The sequence below is a fragment of the Aquarana catesbeiana genome, linkage group LG06, assembly GCF_042186555.1.
Source record: "Aquarana catesbeiana isolate 2022-GZ linkage group LG06, ASM4218655v1, whole genome shotgun sequence".
Lineage (NCBI taxonomy): Eukaryota > Metazoa > Chordata > Amphibia > Anura > Ranidae > Aquarana > Aquarana catesbeiana.
Genome location: NC_133329.1, coordinates 61133644 through 61159116, shown reverse-complemented (window position 1 = coordinate 61159116; position 25473 = coordinate 61133644). Strand labels below are relative to the sequence as shown.

The 25473-nt window shown below is 42.2% G+C and overlaps 1 protein-coding gene across 1 annotated transcript in view; it reads left to right on the top strand.

Moving 5' to 3' along the window:
- The window catches only part of LOC141148526 (uncharacterized), a 62172-nt gene that overhangs the window by 18783 nt on the left and 17916 nt on the right, over positions 1-25473 (top strand). Inside the window, exons 2-8 of the mRNA XM_073636067.1 lie at positions 5115-5217; positions 11340-11373; positions 14713-14774; positions 16871-16934; positions 18347-18402; positions 21673-21711; positions 23857-23959. Coding sequence (XP_073492168.1) covers positions 5124-5217; positions 11340-11373; positions 14713-14774; positions 16871-16934; positions 18347-18402; positions 21673-21711; positions 23857-23959 — 452 coding nt within the window. The 5' untranslated portion in view covers positions 5115-5123. The remainder of the gene's footprint in view (positions 1-5114; positions 5218-11339; positions 11374-14712; positions 14775-16870; positions 16935-18346; positions 18403-21672; positions 21712-23856; positions 23960-25473) is intronic.

Genomic DNA, 25473 nt, shown 5'->3' with positions numbered 1-25473 from the left:
GCCACCAAAACTCAGATCCTTCCTACTTTGGGTCCAGACAGTGCTCCACCAACACACTTGTTGTCGAAAATCAACATGACGACCAATACAGGTCTTACTTTCTGGAAGTATTGTCAGAGTAATTTTTTTTAGCAGGGGACCGCTATGATAAAAAGTCAAAGTTGATTGGGGCACTTAAACTTGAATGATGTTACGTGTAGAACATTCATGAGTAGGAGAAAGTAGAGTTAGAGGAAGGAGTCCTCTAGTAGAGCAGAGAATTTCAGGAGAGGAGAGTTATATAGGAAAAGGAGCTGCGTCCCCCAGCAGAGAAGAATATTTTAGGAGAGGAGAGTTAGTTAGAGGAGGAGCAAAGTCCTTCACAAAGTGTTGAGCCCCCGAAAAATGTTGGCTTCTTCTTGTGACTTGTGCAAAATAAAGATTTCCTGGACCTACAAAATTTCTGTGGCACACTTATTCCTTCCACATTTCTCGGACCTCTCTGGAGTTCACCAAGGATACCCCGGTTACCTCTAATGCCGCGTACACACAAGCGGACTTTTCGACCGGACTGGTCCGACAGTCTATCCAACGGACTTTCGGCGGACTTCCGACGGACTTTCCGAACAAATGGACTTGCCTAAACTGCGATCACACCAAAGTCCGACGGATTTGTACGTGATGACGTACGACCGGACTCAAATAAGGAAGTTGATAGCCAATAGCTGCCCTAGCTTCGGTTTTCGTCCGTCGGACTAGCATACAGACGAGCTGACTTTTCGATAGGAACTGGGTCCGGTGGAGTTCCGACGTAAAGATTTGAAACATGTTCCAAATCTAAAGTCCGTCAGATTTTCGACCGAAAAAGTTCGCTGCAGGTCCGATGAAGCCCACACACGGTCGAATTGTCTGTCGGACTCGGTCCGTCGGACCAGTCTGGTCGAAAAGTCCGCTCGTGTGTACGCGGCTTAAGGTGTTACCCTTCCTACTTGGGGTCCAGGGCTCCACTAATACACCTATTGTCTAAATCAACATAATGACAAGTACAGGTCTTACTTGTGGAATAGATTCCCTTCAGAGGTGGTTCTGGCCAGCTCAGTAGATTGCTTTAAAAAGAGTCTGGATTCTTTCCTAAATACACATAATATAACTGGGTACTGAAATTTCTAGGTAAAGTTGATCCACGGAAAATCCAATTGCCTCTCGGGGGATCAAGGAGGAATTTTTTCCCCTCCTGTAGCAAATTGGAGCATGTTTTGCTGAGGTTTTTCGCCTTCCTCTTGATCAACTGTGGTATAGGATTGTGTATATGGGATTGTATTTTTTTTTTTTTTTTTGGTTGAACTAGATGGATTTGTGTCTTTTTTCAACCTGACTAACTACTTTCCAGGAACTACTTTTTTTAGCTAGGGACTGCTGGGATAAAATAGGGGCTGCTGGGATAAAACGAGGATTGGGGCACACAAATTTGATTGGCAGTCACGTGTATAGAGCATTCGCGAGTGACAGAGACATGGAGGGGACTTTGAAGACACCTATATCTGGTGCAGGTTGTATCTCTTCATGTTTCTGTGTGATCCTATCTGCATGCAGCAAGCTTGTCATTGACTCCTCGGAGGAAGCCGTTATCTCCACATCAACACTACAAACAACAGCCTGCTGTGGTTCAGCTCAACACACTTCAGTTCAACTGTTCGCTGTGTGTTCTACAAATGCTAGGGTTCATGTACACTAGCAGCTTCTAAACTTGAGTTTAGGAGCTTTTGGCGTTTTTTTGCCAAAACTCCTCAACTCAACTCCATAAAAGCCTTTTTGTCCACGTTACACATAGGCTTTTTCCAGAGTTTAGGAGCTGCTGCGATTAGTGGAGCTTCAACCTCCCTCTTCTGAATGGATTAATATACACGGAGCGCTATTTCCTGAGTTAAACCATATAAACAGTGGCGGCTGGTGCTCAAAATTTTTTGGGGGGGCGCAAACAAACTGAAAAAAACCCCCAAAAACATCAATTGCAGCCACTGTGCCATCAAACGCAGCTACTGTGCCCATCAATTGACCCCACTGTGCCCATCAAATGCTGCCACTGTGCCCATCAAATGCTGCCACTGTGCCCATCAATTGACGCCACTGTGCCCATAAAATGCAGCCACTGTGCCCATCAAACGCAGCCACTGTGCCCAAACGCTGCCACTGTGCCAGGAGGAAAGGAAGGAGCAGAGTCTTCCAGCAGGGCAGAATATTTCAGGAGAGGAGGGTTAGATAGAGGAAGTAGAGGAGTCTTTTAGCAGAGCAGAGTATTTCAGGAGAGGAGAGTTAGATAGAGGAAGGAGCAGAGTCCTCCAGCAGTGCAGAGTATTTTGGGAGAGGAGAGTTAGATAGAGGAAGTAGAGGAGTCTTTTAGCAGAACAGAGTATTTCAGGAGAGGAGAGTTAGATAGAGGAAGGAGCAGAGTCCTCCAGCAGTGCAGAGTATTTTGGGAGAAGAGAGTTAGATAGAGGAAGGAGCAGAGTCCTCCAGCAGTGCAGAGTATTTTGGGAGATGAGCGTTAGAGGAAGGAGCAGAGTCCTCCAGCAGAACAGAGTATTTGTGGAGAGGAGAGTGCGATAGAGGAAGTAGAGGAGTCTTTTAGCAGAACAGAATATTTCAGGAGAGGAGAGTCAGATTGAGGAAGTAGAGGAGTCTTCCAGCAGAACAGAGTATTTCAGGAGAGTTAGATAAAGGAAGGAGCAGAGTTCTCCAGCAGGGCAGAGTATTTCAGGAGAGGAGAGTTAGATAGAGGAAGGAGCAGAGTCCTCCAGCAGAGAGTTAGATAGAGGAAGGTGTAGAGGCCACCAGCAGAGCAGAGTATTTCAGGAGAGGAGAGTTAGAGGAAGGAGAAGAGTCCTCCAGCAATGCAGAGTATTTCAGGAGAGGACAGTCAGATTGAGGAAGTAGAGGAGTCTTCCAGCAGAACAGAGTATTTCAGGAGAGGAGAGTTAGATAGAGGAAGGAGCAGAGTCCTCCAGCAGGGCAGAATATTTCAGGAGAGGAGGGTTAGATAGAGGAAGTAGAGGAGTCTTTTAGCAGAACAGAGTATTTCAGGAGAGGAGAGTTAGATAGAGGAAGGAGCAGAGTCCTCCAGCAGTGCAGAGTATTTTGGGAGAGGAGAGTTAGATAGAGGAAGGAGCAGAGTCCTCCAGCAGTGCAGAGTATTTTGGGAGATGAGCGTTAGAGGAAGGAGCAGAGTCCTCCAGCAGAACAGAGTATTTGTGGAGAGGAGAGTGCGATAGAGGAAGTAGAGGAGTCTTTTAGCAGAACAGAATATTTCAGGAGAGGAGAGTCAGATTGAGGAAGTAGAGGAGTCTTCCAGCAGAACAGAGTATTTCAGGAGAGTTAGATAAAGGAAGGAGCAGAGTTCTCCAGCAGGGCAGAGTATTTCAGGAGAGGAGAGTTAGATAGAGGAAGGAGCAGAGTCCTCCAGCAGAGAGTTAGATAGAGGAAGGTGTAGAGGCCACCAGCAGAGCAGAGTATTTCAGGAGAGGAGAGTTAGAGGAAGGAGAAGAGTCCTCCAGCAATGCAGAGTATTTCAGGAGAGGAGAGTCAGATTGAGGAAGTAGAGGAGTCTTCCAGCAGAACAGAGTATTACAGGAGAGGAGAGTTAGATAGAGGAAGGAGCAGAGTCCTCCAGCAGAGAGTTAGATAGAGGAAGGTGTAGAGGCCACCAGCAGAGCAGAGTATTTCAGGAGAGGAGAATTAGATAGAGGAAGGAGCAGAGTCCTCCAGCAGAGCAGAGTATTTTGGGAGAGGAGAGTTAGATAGAGGAAGGAGTCCACCAGCAGAGTATTTTGGGAGAGTGGCCAAAAATGCGGTATACCGCGCTGAGAAAATATGCTGCATTTTGGCCACTAGATGAAGCTGGCGATATAGGAATGAATTTATTAGACAAATTACAGGGCAATTTCAGCACGCTTGCATTAATACTTCTGACCTTCAGTCAATTAATAGACCCCATAGTGTTCTTTGTATTTATTTATTTTTTTGTTGTATATTTGACTTTTGTGAAATTTCACCTTAATGTGTTATTCAATTTTTTTTTCTTTTTGTGAAAAAAATAAAAATAGGCAAACAAGGGACCAATATTTGGCACAGGAACAGGTCCAGCAAGGGGGAATGGAGCTTTTGTAACCCCCGGGAGAAATTTAAATCACATTGCAGCTTTAAAAATTCAGGAAGTAACCTTAAAGTAGCATTAAATCCTAAGCGTTTTTAGAACTTTTACTGCGGCATCTACAGGCTCAGCGACGTACTGGTACGTCTCTGAGCACATGCGCATTGGGGGACACTTCGGATCACAGAACTCGGTACCAGGCCACTGTGAGCAGTCAGGGCACCATGCGATTGCTATGATTGGTCCTAGCGATCACATGATTACAACGTATACAAAACAGTCATGAATGGCTTCCATTTGCGACTGTTTTGCTTACTATTGTGATGCTGTGATTGGCCCACAGCTGTCACATGGTACCTGGGCCAATCACAGCACCCTGTACCATCTGATTAGCTGGAGCCAATCACAGAGCACAATAGTAAGCAAGCTGTCATGAATGAAAGCCATTTGTGACAGCTAAAACTATTGCTTATAGCAGTGCTCATCACTGTTATAAGCAATATTAATGTAAAAAAAAAAAATCTCTGATAACCTCCCCAGAGTAGTACCGGTGACACTGAACTACTCTGATGACAGGTTGTAAAAAAAATAGATAAAAATTGTAAAAAAACTAAAGAAATGTTAAAAAGAAAGAATGTTTACATTTAAAAAAAAAATGTAAAAAAAATTAATTTTTTTTAACATACTATCACCAGTCAGTGAGTCATATGATGACGTAATACACTGGTGACTGTATGTAAAAAAATTAAAATAAAAAAATGTATTTAATTTCTTAATTTTTCAAAGAATTGTGACATAAAATTATAATTTCAAAATACCCGCCATGCCTCTTACTAAATACCTCGGACTGTCTACTTTCCAAAAAGGGGTCATTTGGAGGGTATCTGTCCTGTCCTGGAGTTTTAGGACCTCAAGAAATGATAAGTTAGTACATCAGGATTTTCATTCATTGGCGTTTAGTGTTCTTATTCATTCCTCTTTTTTCCAGGCCCGTGCCATGGACTCTGTAGGTGCCCTTTGGGCTGTGGCCTTAGTCCTTCCTGTCATTTTCATCACCGCTCTGTGTATCGGCTGCAGAAGGAGGATCCCAGGTATGAGGTTTTGTCTATAGGGGTCTGTGTGTGTGTGTGTGGGGTAAGTAATTAAGTAGCGGGTATAATGCTCCCTGGGGTGAGCAACCTTTTTAGGCACAGATACCAGTCTAGTAGTCCACTGACCACTGACAAACAGCGGTGTGTTTATTGGTGCCATAGGTGTGGGCAGCCTACTGCATTGAGGTGTGCACCCCAAAGCTCAAACACACGTCTTTCTCTGCAGCTTCAGTTGCACTGGACAGTGAAAGAATGGGGAATGCTCTGTGCTGAGCGGCTTCCTGTTCATTCACAAACCCAAGCATAGTAAACACAGTTTGCTATACTTCCATTATGAATGAACACAGTGAGTGAGTGTGCTCACTGCGTTCATTTAGAAAAGGAAGGGGCCGGTAAATGACATATTTACTAGGCCCTTCTCCCACTCTCCATCCTGAAACATTAAGCAGTAGCTAGTGGGGAGAGGAAAGGAGGGAAGCCAGAAACATTAAGGGTGGGGAGGCCAACATGGGGGAAGCCCAGGCAGTAGGGGGAATCTGCACTGCACGTAGTGATTAGAGTGTGCCCAGGCACACCTGGCACACCCCCCTGCGCACACCTATGATTGGTGTTATTTACAGGTGCTGTACAGTTCAAAAACAAAAACGGCACAAAAACGGCATTAACCACACAAAAGGCAATCCTAACTATCAGGCTGTCCAAGCCTACTGCTTGCAAGCCTCCACAAACAATTTTTTCCATTTTCACCAACCTTTTAGCTCCAAGGCTGCGTTCTCATCTAGGGGTTCCGGAAACATGGGCAGAAACGCATGTGAATGGGCTTTCCTATGCTGTTGCGCACCACACACTAACAAAACGCGGCGCACAAGTGTGAATGGGGCCTAACAGACATGATTATGTATATATATATATAAAATTTATTATAATATTGATGTGGGGGACGGGAGGTACCAGGGATGGCAAAATATAAACAGCTCGATGATCCGCTTTCATTTAACCACTTGCCGACCGCCTAATGACGATATACGTCGGCAGAATGGCACGGGCAGGCAAAATCACGTACCTGGTACGTGATTGCCTTCCCGCGGGTGGGGGGTCCGATCGGCGGTCGGCTTTAGTCTGGCAGCGATCAGAGATGAGGGGGAGGCCATCCATTCGTGGCCCACCCCTGGCGATCGCTCCCAGCCAATGAGAATCGTCCCCTGCCTCTGTGTAGTACACAGAGGCAGGGGATGTGATGTCATCTCTCCTCGGCTCGGCAGTTTCCGTTCCGGCGCCGAGGAGAGAAGACTAAAATGTGAGTTGCACAATACTACACCTCACAGTAGAACATGCCAGGCATACTTTACACCTCCGACCCCCCCCTAGATCGCCCCCCGATCACCCCCCAATCACCCCTCTCCCCCCCCCCCCTGTCACACTGACACCAAGCTTTTTTTTTTTTTTTTCTGATTACTGCATGGTGTCAGTTTGTGACAGTTAGTGTGGTAGGGCAGTAAGTGTTAGCCCCCTGTAGGTCTAGGATACCCCCCTAACCCCCCCAATAAAGTTTTAACCCCTTGATCACCCCCCGTCACCAGTGTCGCTAAGCGATCATTTTTCTGATCGCTGTATTAGTGTCGCTGGTGACGCTAGTTAGGGAGGTAAATATTTAGGTTCGCCGTCAGCATTTTATAGCGACAGGGACCCCCATATACTACCTAATAAATGTTTTAACCCCTTGATTGCCCCCTAGTTAACCCTTTCACCACTGATCACCGTATAACCGTTACGGGTGACACTTGTTAGTTCGTTTATTTTTTATAGTGTCAGGGCACCCGCCGTTTATTATCGAATAAAGGTTTAGCTCCCTGATCGCCCGGCGGTGATATGCGTCGCCCCAGGCAGCGTCAGATTAGCGCCAGTACCGCTAACACCCACGCACGCAGCATACGCCTCCCTTAGTGGTATAGTATCTGAACGCATCAATATCTGATCCGATCAGATCTATACTAGCGTCCCCAGCAGTTTAGGGTTCCCAAAAACGCAGTGTTAGCGGGATCAGCCCAGATACCTGCTAGCACCTGCGTTTTGCCCCTCCGCCCAGCCCAGCCCACCCAAGTGCAGTATCGATCGATCACTGTCACAAAACACTAAACGCATAACTGCAGCATTCGCAGAGTCAGGCCTGATCCCTGCAATCGCTAACATTTTTTTTGGTAGCGTTTTGGTGAACTGGCAAGCACCAGTGGCCTAGTACACCCCGGTCAAAGTCAAACCAGCACTGCAGTAACACTTGGTGACGTGGCGAGTCCCATAAGTGCAGTTCAAGCTGGTGAGGTGGCAAGCACAAGTAGTGTCCCGCTGGCACCAAAAAGACAAACACAGGCCCGTCGAGCCCATAGTGCCCTTCCTGCTGCATTCGCCAATCCTAATTGGGAACCCACCGCTTCTGCAGCGCCCGTACTTCCCCCATTCACATCCCCAACCAAATGCAGTTGGCTGCATGAGAGGCATTTTCTTTATGTCCTCCCGAGTACCCCTACCCAACGAACCCCCCCAATAAAGATGTTGTGTCTGCAGCAAGCGCGGATATAGGCGTGACACCCGCTATTATTGTCCCTCCTGTCCTGACAATCCTGGTCTTTGCATTGGTGAATGTTTTGAACGCTACCATTCACTAGTTGAGTATTAGCGTAGGGTACAGCATTGCACAGACTAGGACACAATTTCACAGGGTCTCCCAAGATGCCATCGCATTTTGAGAGACCCGAACCTGGAACCGATTACAGTTATAAAAGTTAGTTACAAAAAAAAGTGTGAAAAAAAAAAAAAAAACACAAACAAAAATATATGAAAAAAAAAAATAGTTGTCCTTTTATTGTTCTCTCTCTCTCTATTCTCTCTCTATTGTTCTGCTCTTTTTTACTGTATTCTATTCTGCAATGTTTTATTGTTATTATGTTTTATCATGTTTGCTTTTCAGGTATGCAATTTGTTTATACTTTACCGTTTACTGTGCTTTATTGTTAACCATTTTTTTGTCTTCAGGTACGCCATTCACGACTTTGAGTGGTTATACCAGAATGTTGCCTGCAGGTTTAGCTATCATCTTGGTATCATTCTTTTCAGCCAGCGGTCGGCTTTCATGTAAAAGCAATTAGCTCCTAGACTGCTTTTACAAGCAGTGGGAGGGAATGCCCCCCCCACCGTCTTCCGTGTTTTTCTCTGGCTCTCCTGTCTCAACAGGGAACCTGAGAATGCAGCCGGTGATTCAGCCAGCTGACCATAGAGCTGATCAGAGACCAGAGTGGCTCCAAACATCTCTATGACCTAAGAAGCCAGAAGCTACGAGCATTTTATGACTTAGATCTCGCCGGATGTAAACAGCGCCATTGGGAAATTGGGGAAGCATTTTATCACACCGATCTTGGTGTGGTCAGATGCTTTGAGGGCAGAGGAGAGATCTAGGGTCTAATAGACCCCAATTTTTTCAAAAAAGAGTACCTGTCACTACCTATTGCTATCATAGGGGATATTTACATTCCCTGAGATAACAATAAAAATGATTTAAAAAAAATAAAAATGAAAGGAACAGTTTAAAAATAAGATAAAAAAGCAAAAAAATAATAAAAAAAAAAAAAAAAAAAAGCACCCCTGTCCCCCCTGCTCTTGCGCTAAGGCGAACGCAAGCGTCGGTCTGGCATCAAATGTAAACAGCAATTGCTCCATGCATGTGAGGTATCACCGCGAAGGTCAGATCGAGGGCAGTAATTTTAGCAGTAGACCTCCTCTGTAAATCTAAAGTGGTAACCTGTAAAGGCTTTTAAAGGCTTTTAAAAATGCATTTATTTTGTTGCCACTGCACGTTTGCAATTTTAAAGCATGTCATGTTTGGTATCCATGTACTCGGCCTAAGATCATCTTTTTTATTTCATCAAACATTTGGGCAATATAGTGTGTTTTAGTGCATTAAAATTTAAAAAAGTGTGTTTTTCCCCCAAAAAATGCGTTTGAAAAATCGCTGCGCAAATACTGTGTGAAAAAAAATGAAACACCCACCATTTTAATATGTAAGGCATTTGCTTTAAAAATATATATAATGTTTGGGGGTTCAAAGTAATTTTCTTGCAAAAAAAAAAAAATTTTTTCATGTAATCAAAAAGTGTCAGAAAGGGCTTTGTCTTCAAGTGGTTAGAAGAGTGAGTGATGTGTGACATAAGCTTCTAAATGTTGTGCATAAAATGCCAGGACAGTTCAAACTCCCCCAAATGACCCCTTTTTGGAAAGTAGACACCCCAAGCTATTTGCTGAGAGTCATGTCGAGTCCATGGAATATTTTATATTGTGACACAAGTTGCGGGAAAGAGACAATTTTTTTTTTTTTTGCACAAAGTTGTCACTAAATGATATATTGCTCAAACATGCCATGGGAATATGTGAAATTACACCCCAAAATACATTCTGTTGCTTCTCCTGAGTATGGGGATACCACATGTGTGGGACTTTTTTGGGAGCCTAGCCGCGTACGGGACCCTGAAAACCAAGCACCGCCTTCAGGCTTTCTAAGGGCGTAAATTTTTTATTTCACTCTTCGCTGTCTATCACAGTTTCGGAGGCCATGGAATGCCCAGGTGGCAAAAAACCCCCCAAATGACCCTATTTTGGAAAGTAGACACCCCAAGCTATTTGCTGAGAGGTATAGTGAGTATGTTGCAGACCTCACTTTTTGTCACAAAGTTTTGAAAATTGAAAAAAGAAAAAAAAAATGTTTTCTTGTCTTTCTTCATTTTCAAAAACAAATGAGAGCTTCAAAATACTCACCATGCCTCTCAGCAAATAGCTTGGGGTGTCTACTTTCCAAAATGGGGTCATTTGGGGGGGGGGGGTTTGCCACCTGGGCATTCCATGGCCTCCGAAACTGTGATAGGCAGTGAAGAGTGAAATCAAAAATTTACACCCTTAGAAATCCTGAAGGCGGCGATTGGTTTTCGGGGCCCCGCACGCGGCTAGGCTCCTAAAAAGTCCAACACATATGGTATCCCCATACTCAGGAGAAGCAGCTAAATGTATTTTGGGGTTCAATTCCACATATGCCCATGGCCTGTGAGAGCAATATATCATTTAGTGACAACTTTGTGCAAAAAAAAAAAATGTGTCACTTTCCCGCAACTTGTGTCAAAATATAAAATATTCCATGGACTCAACATGCCTCAAAGCAAATAGCTTGGGGTGTCTACCTTCCAAAATGGGGTAATTTGGGGGGGTTTTATGCCATCTGGGCATTTTATGGCCTTCAAAACTGTGATAGGTAGTGAGGAGTAAAATCAAAAATTTACGCCCTTAGAAATCCTGAAGGCAGTGATTGGTCTTCGGGGCCCCGTACGCGGCTAGGCTCCCAAAAAGTCCCACACATGTGGTATTCTCGTACTCAGGAGAAGCAGCTGAATATATTTTGGGGTGCAATTCCACATATGCCCATGGCCTGTGTGAGCAATATATCATTTAGTGACAACTTTTTGTATTTTTTTTTTGTCATTATTCAATCACTTGGGACAAATAAAAATGAATATTCAATGGGCTCAACATGCCTCTCAGCAATTTCCTTGGGGTGTCTACTTTCCAAAATGGGGTCATTTGTGGGGGTTTTGTACTGCCCTGCCATTTTAGCACCTCAAGAAAGGACATAGGCAGTCATAAATTAAAGGCTGTGTAAATTCCAGAAAATGTACCCTAGTTTGTAGGCGCTATAACTTTTGCGCAAATCAATAAATATACACTTATTGACATTTTTTTTACCAAAGACATGTGGCCGAATACATTTTGGCCTAAATGTATGACTAAAATTGAGTTTATTGGATTTTTTTTATAACAAAAAGTAGAAAATATCATTTATTAAAAAATTTTGGTCTTTTGCCGTGTAAAGCGCAAAAAATAAAAACGGCAGAGGTGATCAAATACCATCAAAAGAAAGCTCTATTTGTGGGCAGAAAAGGACGCAAATTTCGTTTGGGTACAGCATTGCATGACCGCGCAATTAGCAGTTAAAGCGATGCAGTGCCAAATTGGAAAAAGTGCTCTGGTCAGGAAGGGGGTAAATCCTTCCGGGGCTGAAGTGGTTAATAACGTTCTCTCTCTTTCAGTTCATATAACGGAGACCGGTTACTACGATGACAAGTAAGTTCATCTATCACCTGTCAGATTGGGGGACTCTAAAGGAACTGATTTATGAAAAAAATTGCATAGCCATTTGCCCAGTAAAAGCGTGTACATGAAAAAATTAAAAAAATATGTAAACAAGCCATATTCTGTGCTGTTTGAATGTGAATAATTGATTTAAAATGAAAATACCACATTTGGCCTCTAGATAGAGATAAGTATTATAGGAGATTCCTATAAAACCTAGCCCCATCTAGTGGTCAAATGTGGTATTTTCCTACTGCCTGTTAGATGCAGGGCGGCCCCTATAAAGCTTGATATTTTTTGTAAACGCCACCTGGAGGTCACAAAGGTTAATGCTTAAATCAATAGGAGCATTTTCCCTAGAGGAACATGGTGGATTGTGTGCTTTTCCTGGGCACATTCCCGGTGTTTCATCACATATGGCGACCAATCACATTTGGCTACCCGCTGGACTGCGCATGCGGGACGCTGCCATATGCGTTGCAACACCGGCGATCTGCGCTTGCGCAGAATTTTGTGGCCACACTCCTGAGTCCAGGTTGAAGCCCCACCATCGAAGTGGACATAGAGTCAGATTATAATTATGCAGAGCGAAGCGAAGCCATGCCAGAAGCGCGGCGAGCGAAGCGAGCCCGCGAGGGGCCCTGTGGCAATGTGGTGTCTTACAACAGTGTTGGAACGCATATTGCGGCGTCACGCATGCGCACTCCAGCGGGTAGCCTAATGTGATGGGTCGCCATATCTGACGAAACACCCCTTTCCTAGCGCACATCTTAGAGTTGGTCAGGGGCATCTTCTAAAGTGGTGCAGTACTGCTTCTGACCACTAGAAGTGGATATTCCCCCCTCCTCCAACAATACGCTGACAATTTATAGAGGGAGAAGCATTAGATCAGCCTTTCTTAACCTTGTTACCCTAGGCCTAGAGGAACCTCCAAATTTTCAGATCACAGAAACACCTACTAAAATCAGGGGTCATTGGGAAAAAATGTCCCTTACATTGCCAGTAAGGAGAAAGAATGCAACCTTTACAGTGTTGGTCAGAATGATAGATCTTTAGGGTCATATTGCTGGCTTTGCCAAGTGGCGTTGGATCTGGAATTATGAAGGCATCATCACATAGGAGTTCAATCACTTGCAGCTCAAGGAACCCCTAGCAACCTCTGGAGGAACCCTAGTTGAGAATGGCGGCACTAGATCCTCCTCCTTTGAGGTCTTTATTTTGTTTTCCCACTGTGGGGATTTTACCTCTCCCGCTGTCCCAAAAACACAACAGGAAATGAGAGGAAATCTCTTACAAATTTGCAGTCTTCCTCATTTTGAAGATTCCGTACACTATATTTGTCCTGCGGCAAAAAAAAAAAAAAAATGGTCCCAGGTCTGTACACCTGCTCTGGCAATTATGAGGGGTTTCCACCATTGCTGTGCTTAGTGCCTGGGTCTGTACACCTGCTGTGCAATTTATGATGGATCCCACCTGAGCACCTGCTGTGCCTATTATGAGGGGTGCCCACCATCTCTGTATTGAGTTCCCAGGTCTGTACATCTACTGTGCCCATTTTAAGTGGTTCCCACCATCCCTGTGCTGAGTTTTCGGGTTTGTACATCTGTTGTGCCCATTATGAGGGGTTCCCTCCATCCCTGTGCTGAGTTCCTGGATCTGTACACCTGCTGTGCCCATTATGAGGGGTTCCCACCATCCCTGTGAGGGGTTCCTGAGTCTGTACACCTGCTGTTCCCATTATGAGGGTTTCCACCATTCCTGTGCTGAGTTCCCGGGTCTGTACACCTGCTGTGCCCATTATGAGGGTTTCCACCATTCCTATGCTGAATTCCAAGGTCTTTGCACCTACTGTGCCCATTATAAGGGTTTTCACCATCCCTGTGAGCGGTTCCCAGGTCTGTACACCGGCTGTGCCCATTACAAGGGTTCCCACCATCCCTGTGCTGAGTTCCCGGGTCTGTACACCTACTGTGCCCATTATGAGGGGTGCCCACCATCCCTGTGCTGAGTCCCCGGGTCTGAACAGCTGTTGTGCCCATTATGAGGGGTTCCCACCATCCCTGTGCTGAGTTCCTGGGCCTGTACACCTGTTGTGCCCATTATGAGGGGCTCCCACCATCCCTGTGCTGAGTTCCCAGGTCTGTACACCTGCTGTGCCCATTATGAGGGGCTCCCACCATCCCTGTGCTGAGTCCCCGGATCTGAACAGCTGTTGTGCCCATTATGAGAGGTTTCCACCATCACTGCTGGGTTCTTACTTAGTTTATATATATATGAGGAATGTAAAAAGAACAGCAAAACACACAAAGGATGGCAGAAACACCAGGAATTCTGGTGGACCAGGGTCAGCCTGCCATAACAAAACATTACTTTTAGGTGGACCATTCATGGTATACAGTAATGCTGCATATACACGAACGAACTTTCCGGCAGAAAAGGTCTCATTCCATCGGACTTTCCGATCGTGTGTGGACTTCATCGGACCTTTACTTTAGAAAATTCTGACGGACCTAGAAATAGAACATGTTTCAAATCTTTCCGACGGACTCAATACCTATCGAGAAAACCGTTCGTCTGTATGCTGTTTCCGACGGACCAAAAAACGACGCAAGGGCAGCTATTGGCTACTGGCTATTGAACTTCCTTTTTCTAGTCCCGTCGTACGTCATCACGTTCTAAAGGAATGGACTTTGGTGTGATCGTTGATCGTGTGTAGGCAAGTCCGTTTTGGCGGAACTCCGTTGGAAAGACCGTCAGAGTCTACTCTGACGGAAAGTCCGCTCGTGTGTGTTTGGAACATATTATATCTTTCCAAGCAAATCAAGCAAGTTTGTAAATTTTACCTTTTCCCTTTCTGTTGCTGTAGTTGGAGAGCCAACATGGGATCAGACCTGACACAAACCTTGGCCATACCATCCGAACATATAATGAAAAAATGCATAAGCAAAGATGACATTTAGTGGTCTGTTATCAATAGTCTAGTAACATTAGCAGCTGAACTTATATGCTAAGCTTACATTTTTTTGGTCAAAGTCATGATTGGCTCCACCCCCTCCCTTCTTGTTGGTCTGAATTTGCTCATCACATTTGAAGGACCAATAGTGACGCTGGGGAGGCAGAGTGAACATCAACCTTCACAGGTCAAACTGAGATCAGCATGTAACTTTAGCTGCCTATATCTTTGGATCTGCTGATGGTTTTGAAGTGCCGTTTTCACTGTAGGTAACCTCAGCAAGTGTACTGTTACAGTTTAGGTTGCCCTGGCTTATAAAAGGGTCACTTTAGGGGTCATGCCTTTTTATTTGTATTCACTTTCTTTTTTTTTTCTAGAGTCCAGTACCACCCCCCCTCATCAAGTTTTATAGTCATGAAGGGCCCATCGGGAAACATAAGTATGTATCCAATATTTACTTATGGCTTCACTGTATGTCAACTGTCAAGGGTTAAGTGTTGGGGGAGGTTAAGTGATAAGGAATACTGTATATTAAGGGTTAAATGATAAGACATACTGTACATTAACCACTTGTCCTCCGGAAGATTTAATCCCCCCCCTTCCTGACCAGGCCATTGTTTGCGATACGGCACTGCGTTACTTTAACTGACAATTGCGACGCTGTACCCAAATAAAATCAACGTCCTTTTTTTCCCCCACAAATAGAGCTTTCTTTTGGTGGTATTTGATCACCTCTGCGGTTTTTATTTTATATTATTATAAGCAAAAAAAAGACCAACAATTTTGAAAAAAAAAAAAATATATATTTTTTTACTTTCTGCTATAAAACATATCCAATAAAAAGAGTAAAAAATCTAATTTCTTCTTCAGTTTAGGCCAAATATGTATTTTTCTACATAATCAACAAGAGACACTCACATGTGTGCAGACAGAGAGGCTGCACACCCCATCGCCTTGAGGCGATTCAGTTCGCATTTGCAGCACTCTACAAATCTTTCATTCATTCATTCATTCAGGAAATTGTACGAAGAACCCCCTAACGGGGCTTTAAAGCAGCCAGTAAGTACAAAGTAAAAAAACATGATTTTATTAGTACAAAAAGTAGCATATAACAAATGGATTCTGACCTAAAAAGTCAGCACATGAACTGGAGTAAAATATAAGGTAAAAAGGATAGAAAACACAGCGGACAGTGCCCGTAATAGGGAACAATGTGCAATAACAATGTATTAGGACAACAAGATCATAAATAATAAAATTCTGACGCGTTTCGACCCCAACTGGGTCTTCTTCAGAGGATAATTGTCAGCTGTAGAAATGTAAGCATATATCAGACAAAATATAGAACTCAACGTTAATAGATTTATGTATATAACACAGTATATCTACATAGATTGCATAATTACCAATCACACAGTTCCAGATGGTGCTTAAGTGTTCATGATGAAGAAGGTATGGTCCCTCCTGTGTCTTGTGCCTCCCCAATAATAGGTCAACTCCTCAGAAAGCGGGTGATAGACCAGACATGCCTTGCGAGGGATCACACATATATTACCCCCACATAGAGGGGGAAAAAAGGGAGAAACGGACAGCAACAGGCACACACTGCACCCCAGATGGAGTGACGGTGATGCTGGAATCAGATTAAAAGCAAAAAATAATAATTAGTTCTCCTAGAGATATGATGGTTCCCCTAATTCAGAACAGTTTGCTGGTATTATAATGTAGGTGCAGGGGCATGCGGGGGACAAAGGTGCAACTCCATGCCCAAGAGGGTTAAGGCAGTGCTGGAAAATAATGGTGGCCCCACAAAGTATTGACACTTTGGGCCCAATTTGGACATTTTCACTTAGGGGTGTACTCACTTTTGTTGCCAGCGGTTTAGACATTAATGGCTGTGTGTTGAGTTATTTTGAGGGGACAACAAATTTACACTGTTATACAAGCTGTACACTCACTACTTTACATTGTAGCAAAGTGTCATTTCTTCAGTGTTGTCACATGAAAAGATATAATAAAATATTTACAAAAATGTGAGGGGTGTACTCACTTTTGTGAGATACTATATATACCATAGTTTGTGAACATTATAACTTTCCTACAGACTAAAATAATATACATTTGTTTGAGTTATTTTCACCAAAGAAATGTAGCAGAATACATTTTTTACCTAAGAAAGATATTTTATTTGCAAAATTTTATAACAGAAATGAAGAAAAAATTAAATTTTTTTCAAAATATTGTCTTTTTTTTGTTTACTTAGCAAAAAATAAAAAAATAAACAGTGGCGATTAAATACCACCAAAAGAAAGCTCTAGTTGTGTGAAAAAAATGATAAAAATTTCATTTGTGTACAGTGTTGCATGACCGCGCAATTGTCATTCAAAGTGTGACAGCGCTGAAAGCTACAAATTGGCCTGGGCAGGAAGGGGATAAAAGTGCCCGGTATTAAAGTGATTAATATTATAATTTTATTCAATAAATGAATGACAGGTCCACTTTAAGGATTTTCTAATTTGCTTTGATCTTTCACAGTTTTGCCTCGAACATCAACCTCCCACACCGTCATGTCTACCCAGGAAATGTCCCTCATTGTCCCGTACGTAACGCTATTTAATTTTGTATTGAGATGACTGAGGCGGTATACTTTGCAGCTGTTTTAGATGCAAACAACAATAAGTATAGCTCTTTGTTAAATTTATGCAAGCTTGCTGATAAAATGCAAATTGTAGATGTGTTTTTATTTTATATAAAAAAAATAAAAATATGTATAGCTATTTGTCCACTGAAACTGCTAGCATATTCGTTCTGTGCTAATGGCGCAAAATTGAATGTTCTCGGGTTATTTCCCCTACAGATCGAATGTTATTTTTTTTCCCAAAAGCTGAGTGAACAGCACAATACAGCATTACTGACACTAGATGGAGCTTAGGATCACAGAAAAGAAATACTTATTTCCTTAGATTGTCAGCTCCATCTAGTGGCCATAATGTGGTATTTTTATGAGACACTCTATTTTTTTTATGAATGAGTAACATTTGAACTGTAGCAGTAAATTTGAGAATATTTTGCCCCATTTGCACTAAACCAGTTGGATGGCTATGAATTTTGTTTTTTTTTTTTATAAATAAACTCAATAGTGTGCAGGTAAAAGGTGAGGAGCAAAGTTCAGCAGTAAGGTGTCTCTGGAAACTTTCAATGTACTAGAGACCATATTTCCACTTAAACATAACAGTTTCTATATATTCTTCAACTAGAACAGTTTTTATTTTGATTTTCAAGCTTCTGGGAGCTCAGCCTTTAAACCTTTTATGCCCCGGCTGCCCCCCAACTAGGAGGAGCCTGCATGGTACTCATCCCATGGGTGAAGAGACAGGGGTACCACTCCCCTTAGTGTGTGTCTATCTCTTTTTGCCAGGGGATTGGTTGGCACGTAGAGTTGCCACCTCATCCCTTTAAAACCGAACACATATGAAGTACACAGGTTCTGAGGCTGATTTAATGCAGATAAAGCACCAAGTGAGTTTAAATACCACCTTAATCAGCCACAGAACCTGTGTAATTAATATGTGTTCAGTTTTAAAGGGATGCGGTGGCAACCCTAGGTGTCAGGCCCCTTGGCCAAGCATCCACCTCCTCCATGGCCCCTTGCTCCAGTGTGTGTCTGTCCTGACCATGAACAGTTTAACCACTAGATGGTGCTAATGAGCATACTTATGCCAGTATGCCTTCATGTTTTCATCTGTGCCATCAGATTATGTTGCTCCCTAGACAATTTCTCCAGGAAAGAAATTAAGTTTTTGCATTTATGTGGAGAGGAGGCTGATATGTCATATTATTCCTTCAGCCAATTAACCTTTACAGGTGATCATGATCATAAAGCTTTGTAGATAAGGTGTGCGGGGGAGTTTTTCAGGGGGGGGGGGGGGGTTCTGGTTTTCCAATAAGGGGTTTCTTTGGAGCAGAAATTAAAGGGAATGTTAATAAAAAGTTTATATTTTCTGCCTACAGGAGGTCTCCCATCCCCCCTGACAGCCGTAGGAGTTCAGTGGGAAGAGATATTAAAGGTGTGTATGAGACCAGAACATGTATTTTAGCTATTTATATACCTAGTGCTGTACTGAGAACACTGAGACAGTCACATCAGTCTCTGCACTAGAAGAGCTTACACTCTAATGCCCCCCCCCCAAGTCACACACTATTATTATTATTATACATGTATATACAGTGTATTTGGAAAGTAATGACAGAGCTTCACTTTTTCCATATTTTGTTATGTTACAGCCTTATTCCAAAATTGATTAAATTCATTATTTTCCTAAAAAATTCTACAAAGAATACCCCATGATGACAACGTGAAAGAAGTTTGTTTGAAATCTTTGCAAATTTATTAAAAATACAAAAATCCCATGTACATAAGTATTCACAGCCTTTGCTCAATACTTTGTTGAAGCACCTTTGGCACCAATTACAGCCTCAAGTCTTATTGAGTATGTGATATAAAAAACGTGAGCAGCGCTACAAAAACAAAAAGTGAAAATTATATATTGAAAATAAGTAAATAAATAAGGTCAAAGGATCCGTGATGGACCCAAAGAGATGTTACAAAACTAGCAATATAAGTGCCAAAAACCATAAGAGAGTGGTAAAAAATTAGTCCCAACGATAAGAAATGTAGGTGTAATAATGAAAAGTCTGTGAATAAAAACATCCAAAAGTATTCGAAACAAGTGAAAGATGAGGTTAATCGATCACACAGACACCAACATGTGAGGAGATCCACCACCGTATGAATTGTACGCTTACCAGACGGCAAGCTTTAGTAAGCTTGTATGGCAACCTGACACTCAGTAACTGGTAACGTCACACCATGGCTTTCCAGTAAAGGGCCAGAGACAAACAGGGTAGCTCCATCCAGTACGGCAGTCTGCTCCTCATGTGTTCAGTATGATGCTACAAGCTTGGCACATCTATTTTTGGGCAGTTTCTCCCATTCTTTTTTGCAGGACCTCTCAAGCTCCATCAGGTTGGATGGGGAGCGTCGGTGCACAGCCATTTTCAGATATCTCCAGAGATGTTCAATTGGGTTCAAGTCTGGGCTCTGGCTGGGCCAATCAAGGACATTCACAAAGATGTCCTGTAGCCACTCCTTTGTTATCTTGGCTGTGTGCTTAGGGTCGTTGCCCTGTTGGAAGATGAACCTTCGTCCCAGTCTGAGGTCCAGAGCTCTCTGGAGCAGGTTTTCATCAAGGTTGTCTCTGTACATTGCTGCAATCATCTTTCCCTCGATTCTGACTAGTCTCCCAGTTCCTGCCGCTGAAAAACATCCCCAAAGCATGATGCTGCCACCACCATGCTTCACTGTAGGGATGTTATTGCACAGGTGATGAGCGGTGCCTGGTTTCCTCCAGACACGAGGCTTGCCAATCAGGCCAAAGAATTCAATCTTTGTTTCATCAGATCAGAGAATTTTGTTTCTCATGGTCTGAGAGACCTTCAGGTGCCTTTTGGCAAACTCCAGGCGGGCCGTCATGTGCCTTTTACTGAGGAGTGGCTTCTGTCTGTCCACTCTACCATACAGGCCTGGTTGTTCTTCTGGAAGGTTCTCCTCTCTCCATAGAGAATCACTGGAGCTCTGCCAGAGTGACCATCAGGTTCTTGGTCACCTCCCTGACTAAGGCCCTTCTCCCCCCATCCCTTAGTTTGGCCCACTCTAGGAAGAGTACTGGTGGTTCCAAACTTCTCCATTTACGGATGATGGAGGCCACTGTGCTCATTGGGACCTTCAATGCTGCAGAAATGTTTCTGTACCCTTCCCCAGATCTGTGCCTCGATACAATCCTGTCTCGGAGCACTACAGACAATTCCTAGGACTTCATGGCTTGGTTTGTGCTCCGGCATGCACTGTTAACTGTAGGACCTTATATAGACAGGTGTGTGCCTTTCCAAATGTCCAATCAACTGAATTTACCACAGGTGGACTCCAATCAAGTTGTAGAAACATCTCAAGGATGATTAGTGGAAACAGGAGGCACCTGAGCTCAATTTTGAGCTGAATACTTATGTACATGGGATTTTTTTGGTTTTTTATTTTTAATAAATTTGCAAAGATTTCAAACAAACTTTTTTCACGTTGTCATTATGGGGTATTGTTTGTAGAACTTTGAGGAAAATAATGAATTTAACCCATTTTGGAATAAGGCTGTAACATAACAAAATGTGGAAAAAGTGAAGGAAGCGCTGTGAAAACTTTCCGGATGCACTGTAGCTCTGGCACATACCGCAGTCCTATATAGAGAATACTGAGCTATTCAGAACAGTCCATGCGCCAGAGGAGCTTACATTGAAATGTCGTCAGCACAGTCACACTCTATTATTATTTTTATGCTTTTATATAGCTCTGACATATGCCATAGTCCTGTACATAGAACACTGAGCCATTCAGAGTGGTAAATCTCTCTTGTGGGAGAAGGTTTCCAACCATCCCCTACTCTTCCAAAACAAGGTTTGGGTTTAGATATAAGAATGATTTTTTTATTTTTTTTCAAAAAATGACGTATCTGTTTATTCATACTACACCTAAATTTCTTCTGTGCAAATTAGGCAAAATCAAATGTTCTCAAGTTAAATTCTCCACAGTTCAAATGTTAATCTTTGAAGAAAAAGTGTTAATAAAAATTATTTTAAAAATATTCAAAAAATATGTTTTTTTTGCTTTTTCTTTCCTATTAATTCCTAACAAAAAACGCAGAAATAAAATTATGTATCCAAATTTGCTTCCCAATTAAAGCCCTATCTGTCCTAATAAAGGATGTATAATAAGTTGAGGTAGACATTGAGAGCTCTTTAACATAATTAGTACTACTCACTATATATATTTTGGGGTAAATATAAAGGAATGAGCATATTATGTAATCATTGCATTGGGAAAAAATATAAAATGCTTTTTCTTCTATTTTTTTATGATTTATTTCTAATTAAAAAAATGGAAATAAAAATATTTGTATCCAAATCGACTACTAAATTTATGTCCTTTCTGTCGTAATAAATAGCGTAGACTTCAAATGCTTAAACGAAAAAAACAAAAAAAAAAAAACAAAAAACAATGCTTTGGAACTCAAGAGGATGAAATAGGCTGAGGATTCAGGTGGTTTTAAATGTGTGATATATATTTTTTTTTCCAGTGATAAATCATTTTTTTCTACAGTGATAAATATTTAGTAAATGGTTTTGTCAGGATGGGACTCTACTACGACTAATGGGGTTGGGGCATATTCATATTTGTGCATTATATCCATTTCTTTGTAATTCGATGACATTGTTTTTTCTTGTTGCAGAATTCCCACCTCTTTTTGACACTGCGCCCATCTCTCCAGGTAAGTGCCCCTCCCCCATCATTTCCAACTTTTTCCAAAGAATCATCCAAAACACCCCATATCACTGTATTTTTTTTTTTTATTTGTTAGTTCATTTACACAGTTATTTAAAAAAACAAAAACAAAAAAAAAACTAAAATCTGCAGAATAGTCGTACAAAAAAAGTACACATATGACAAAAATTTATCTTTGCAGCTTACCAAGCCTTAAATGTGGTGGTTGCATTATGTTTTAATTTTTTTTGATCCTGCCAGTAACCCACTTTCTGTCCTAGGGTGGCTACTTTTACTTTATTGTATCTATGGAGGAGCAGCGTTGTAAGCAGAACACCTTTCTCCATAGCATAAGAGGGGGGGTGCTCTGTAGTCCTCAGAGATAGCCAAGAGCAATGTAACTGATAAGAGTGCTGAGAAAGTCATCAGCTGACACACACACATATTTTATATATATATATATATATATATATATATATATATATATATATATATACACATCAACTTCCTTACTGTGCCAAATCTGACACTTCTCAAATACATGTAATAATCTACTTTTTTTTTTGATAGAAAACTACTTAGAACAAGCAAACATTATATATATATATATATATATATATATATATATATATATATATATATATATATATATATATTAGCAGAGGCCCTAGCGAGTAAAATGGTGGGTGTTGCAATTTTTTATGTCACACGGTATTTGCGCAGCGGTTTCTAAAACACAATTTTTTGGGGAAAAAATGCACTTGAATGAATTTTAGTGCACACAAACAGAATATATTACCGATTTTTTTGGTAAGATATAAAAGATGATGCTACAGTGAGTAAGTAGATACCTAACATGTCACACTTTAAAATTGCGTAGTCCCGCTTAATGGTGCCAAACTACGTTACTTAAAATTCTTTATAAGCATCGCTTTAAATGCCTTTACAGGTTATGAGTTTAGAGTTACACAGGAGGACTGGTGCTAGAATTATTGCTCTCTCTCTCTCTCTCTCTCTGACGTTTGCGATGATACCTTACAAGTGTGGTGGGATCACTGTTTACATATGGGTGTGGGACTTACTGCATTCGCATTTACGTGTAAGCACAGGGGGACAAGATTGCTTTAATTTTGTTTATTATAATTATTATCTAACTATTTTAAAACTTTTTTTTTACACTCTCTTTATTTTATTTTTTTTTACTTTGTCTCTTTATTTTTTTTGGATTACGTTTATTGCTATCACAAGGGATGAACAACATCCCTTGTGATAGCGTGGGCTGTGACAAGTCCTCTTTATGGAGAGATCTCAGTTCCTCTCCCTCTCTCTGTGTAGTGCAGCCATGGCCTCCGATTGCATCACTCCTGGGCTCCGAGATTGGATGGAAGAGCCCAGGAAAGGCGGCGGTGGCAGGAGGGGGTGTCCCCTTTCCGTTGCCCACAGGAGCCACTTGAATCACTTCTGCTTTACAGGGAATCGCTGACTTCAAATTTTGATACCAGGATGATGCCTGTAGCTGCAGGCATCATTCTGGTATAAGCACCTCAACCCAAGGATGTCCATGGACGTCCTATGGTTGGGAAGTGGATATAGTATCACAGTGTCTCTCAGGTAGCCTGCAAAAGTCCTGTTCAAGATTTACACATCTCCTAGGCTACTTTCATATACCTTTCGGGACCATTGATCCACCCCAGGTGTTGCAGCATTCCCTTGCAGGAACTTTAGCCTCACCTGGACACACAGTCAGTGCTCTGCAGCCTGGGGAGCGGACAGGTCATGTCTTTTGTGTAGTTAGTGCCGGAACGCGGCTAGGGTTTTGAAATTAGTTTTTTTTTTGAAGAACTGTTTTTGGAGCATCGTACAGCACCTGTAAATATCATCAATAAACGCACCACTGTTTGTTATTACTGTGCTGGTATCTGTGCTTGAAAAGCTTGCTCACCCCAGGGAGCATTATACCTTCTACTAGCTCCCAGCTCACATATGGTGGAGAATGCGGGCGTGGATTGCTACTTAAGGTTCTTGCCTATATCCTTGCAAAAGTGGGTGAGCCAAGAGGACCCCAAGTGGGTGGATCACCTATAAAAACAGACATATAACATCACTTTCAAAAGGGTATAAACTTAATGTAAATTTGTATATTTCCTCATAGGGCTTTCACCCCCTAAAAACCAAGAGGTTGATGATGAAGACCATGAGTATGATGATGACTATCCTAACTACGCCAATGACTACAAGGATACTCCACCTTATATGTAAGAAAAAGCTACATAGAGTTTGTTTTCATAGAAAACTATCATTGTCCTGTCCTATGAAAATGATCATTTGCCTGGCTGTCTTGCTGATCCAATGCCCCAAGTGCTTTCTGAGTCACCTTCTGACTGAGCCTGAAATTTTCATCAGCTTTGTTCTCCATAAGCGGGTCAAAAACTATTAAAGCCAATTGATTAGTGTAATAGCCAAAGAAGGAGCATGGTTTGGGAGGAAGTGCAATGCAGCAAGCGTAGCTCTATATTTGTCTCACTACAGATTTCCAGTAAAGCTCAGGCTCTGTGGCCTTCAAAGGACACCCCCCTCACACAGTGTTTTCGCAGAAGGGTTTCCGTGCTCCTTTTTTAAACCTCCAGTGGGAAACGAAAAAATAAATACATAAAAAAGTTAAAAGTTAAAGTAACTAAGACATGAATTTGGGAGGCTGAGGTACTACAAATGTAAGCATGCAAATGGGAAACACTGGTAGCTACGGGGGAAATGAAGGCTCTCTAGACAAATTTGGACTTGTGTAGATGCAGTGTGCTTTCAGGTGCATTCATATTGTAAATTGAGATAAGTTGTAGACACTTCTGAGTTCCATCTGAGTTTCTTCACAAGTGCTTGTGACCTCTGCATTTGAACTTATACTGACATGAAGTTAAATGTATTCTGGCTTGCCATTGACCTTATTCTGGCTTGAAGTTGTCATTATTCTGTTTTACATTTGACCTAATTCTGACCTTGTTTTGACTTGCAGTTGACGTTATTCTGACTTGCATGTGACCTTATTCTGAACCTTGTTTTGACTTGCATTAGACCTTATTCTGACTTGCATTTGACCTTATTCTGACTTGCATTTGACCTTAGTCTGAACCTTGTTTTAACTTGCAGTTGACCTTATTCTGACTTGCATTAGACCTTATTCTGACTTGCATTTGACCTTATTCTGACTTGCAGTTGACCTTATTCTGACTTGCATTAGACCTTATTCTGACTTGCATTTGACCTTATTCTGACTTGCGTTTGACCTTAGTCTGATGTGCAATGGACTTTTATGACTTGCGTTGATCTTATTCTGACTTTCAGTTGGCATCCTTCTAAGCTGCATCAAGCTTCTTCTGCATTCCCCTTGGATTGGATTGGGAGTTCTGACACACACCTAATCCCATGTATTCAGACCCTTAAGCCTCATACACACGATCGGATTATTGGCCAACAGAGCTTCAGACTATTGTCCGAAGGGCGTGTGCCAGGGACTTGTCTTGCATACTAACGGCACACAATTGTCGGACAACAAACACGAACGTATAGACGTACTACGTGAAATTTCAACTTTTGAGCGCCACCCTTTGGGCACCTTCTGCTAATGTCGTGTTTGGTGAGCATTAATTCCGAGCATGCGTGTTTGTACTTTCAACTTTTGTGTGACGGACTTGTGTACACACGGTATGAGAATCTGACAACAGACCGTTGTCCGTCGAAAATTTACTAGCCTGCCATCCAGCATTTGTTGGCA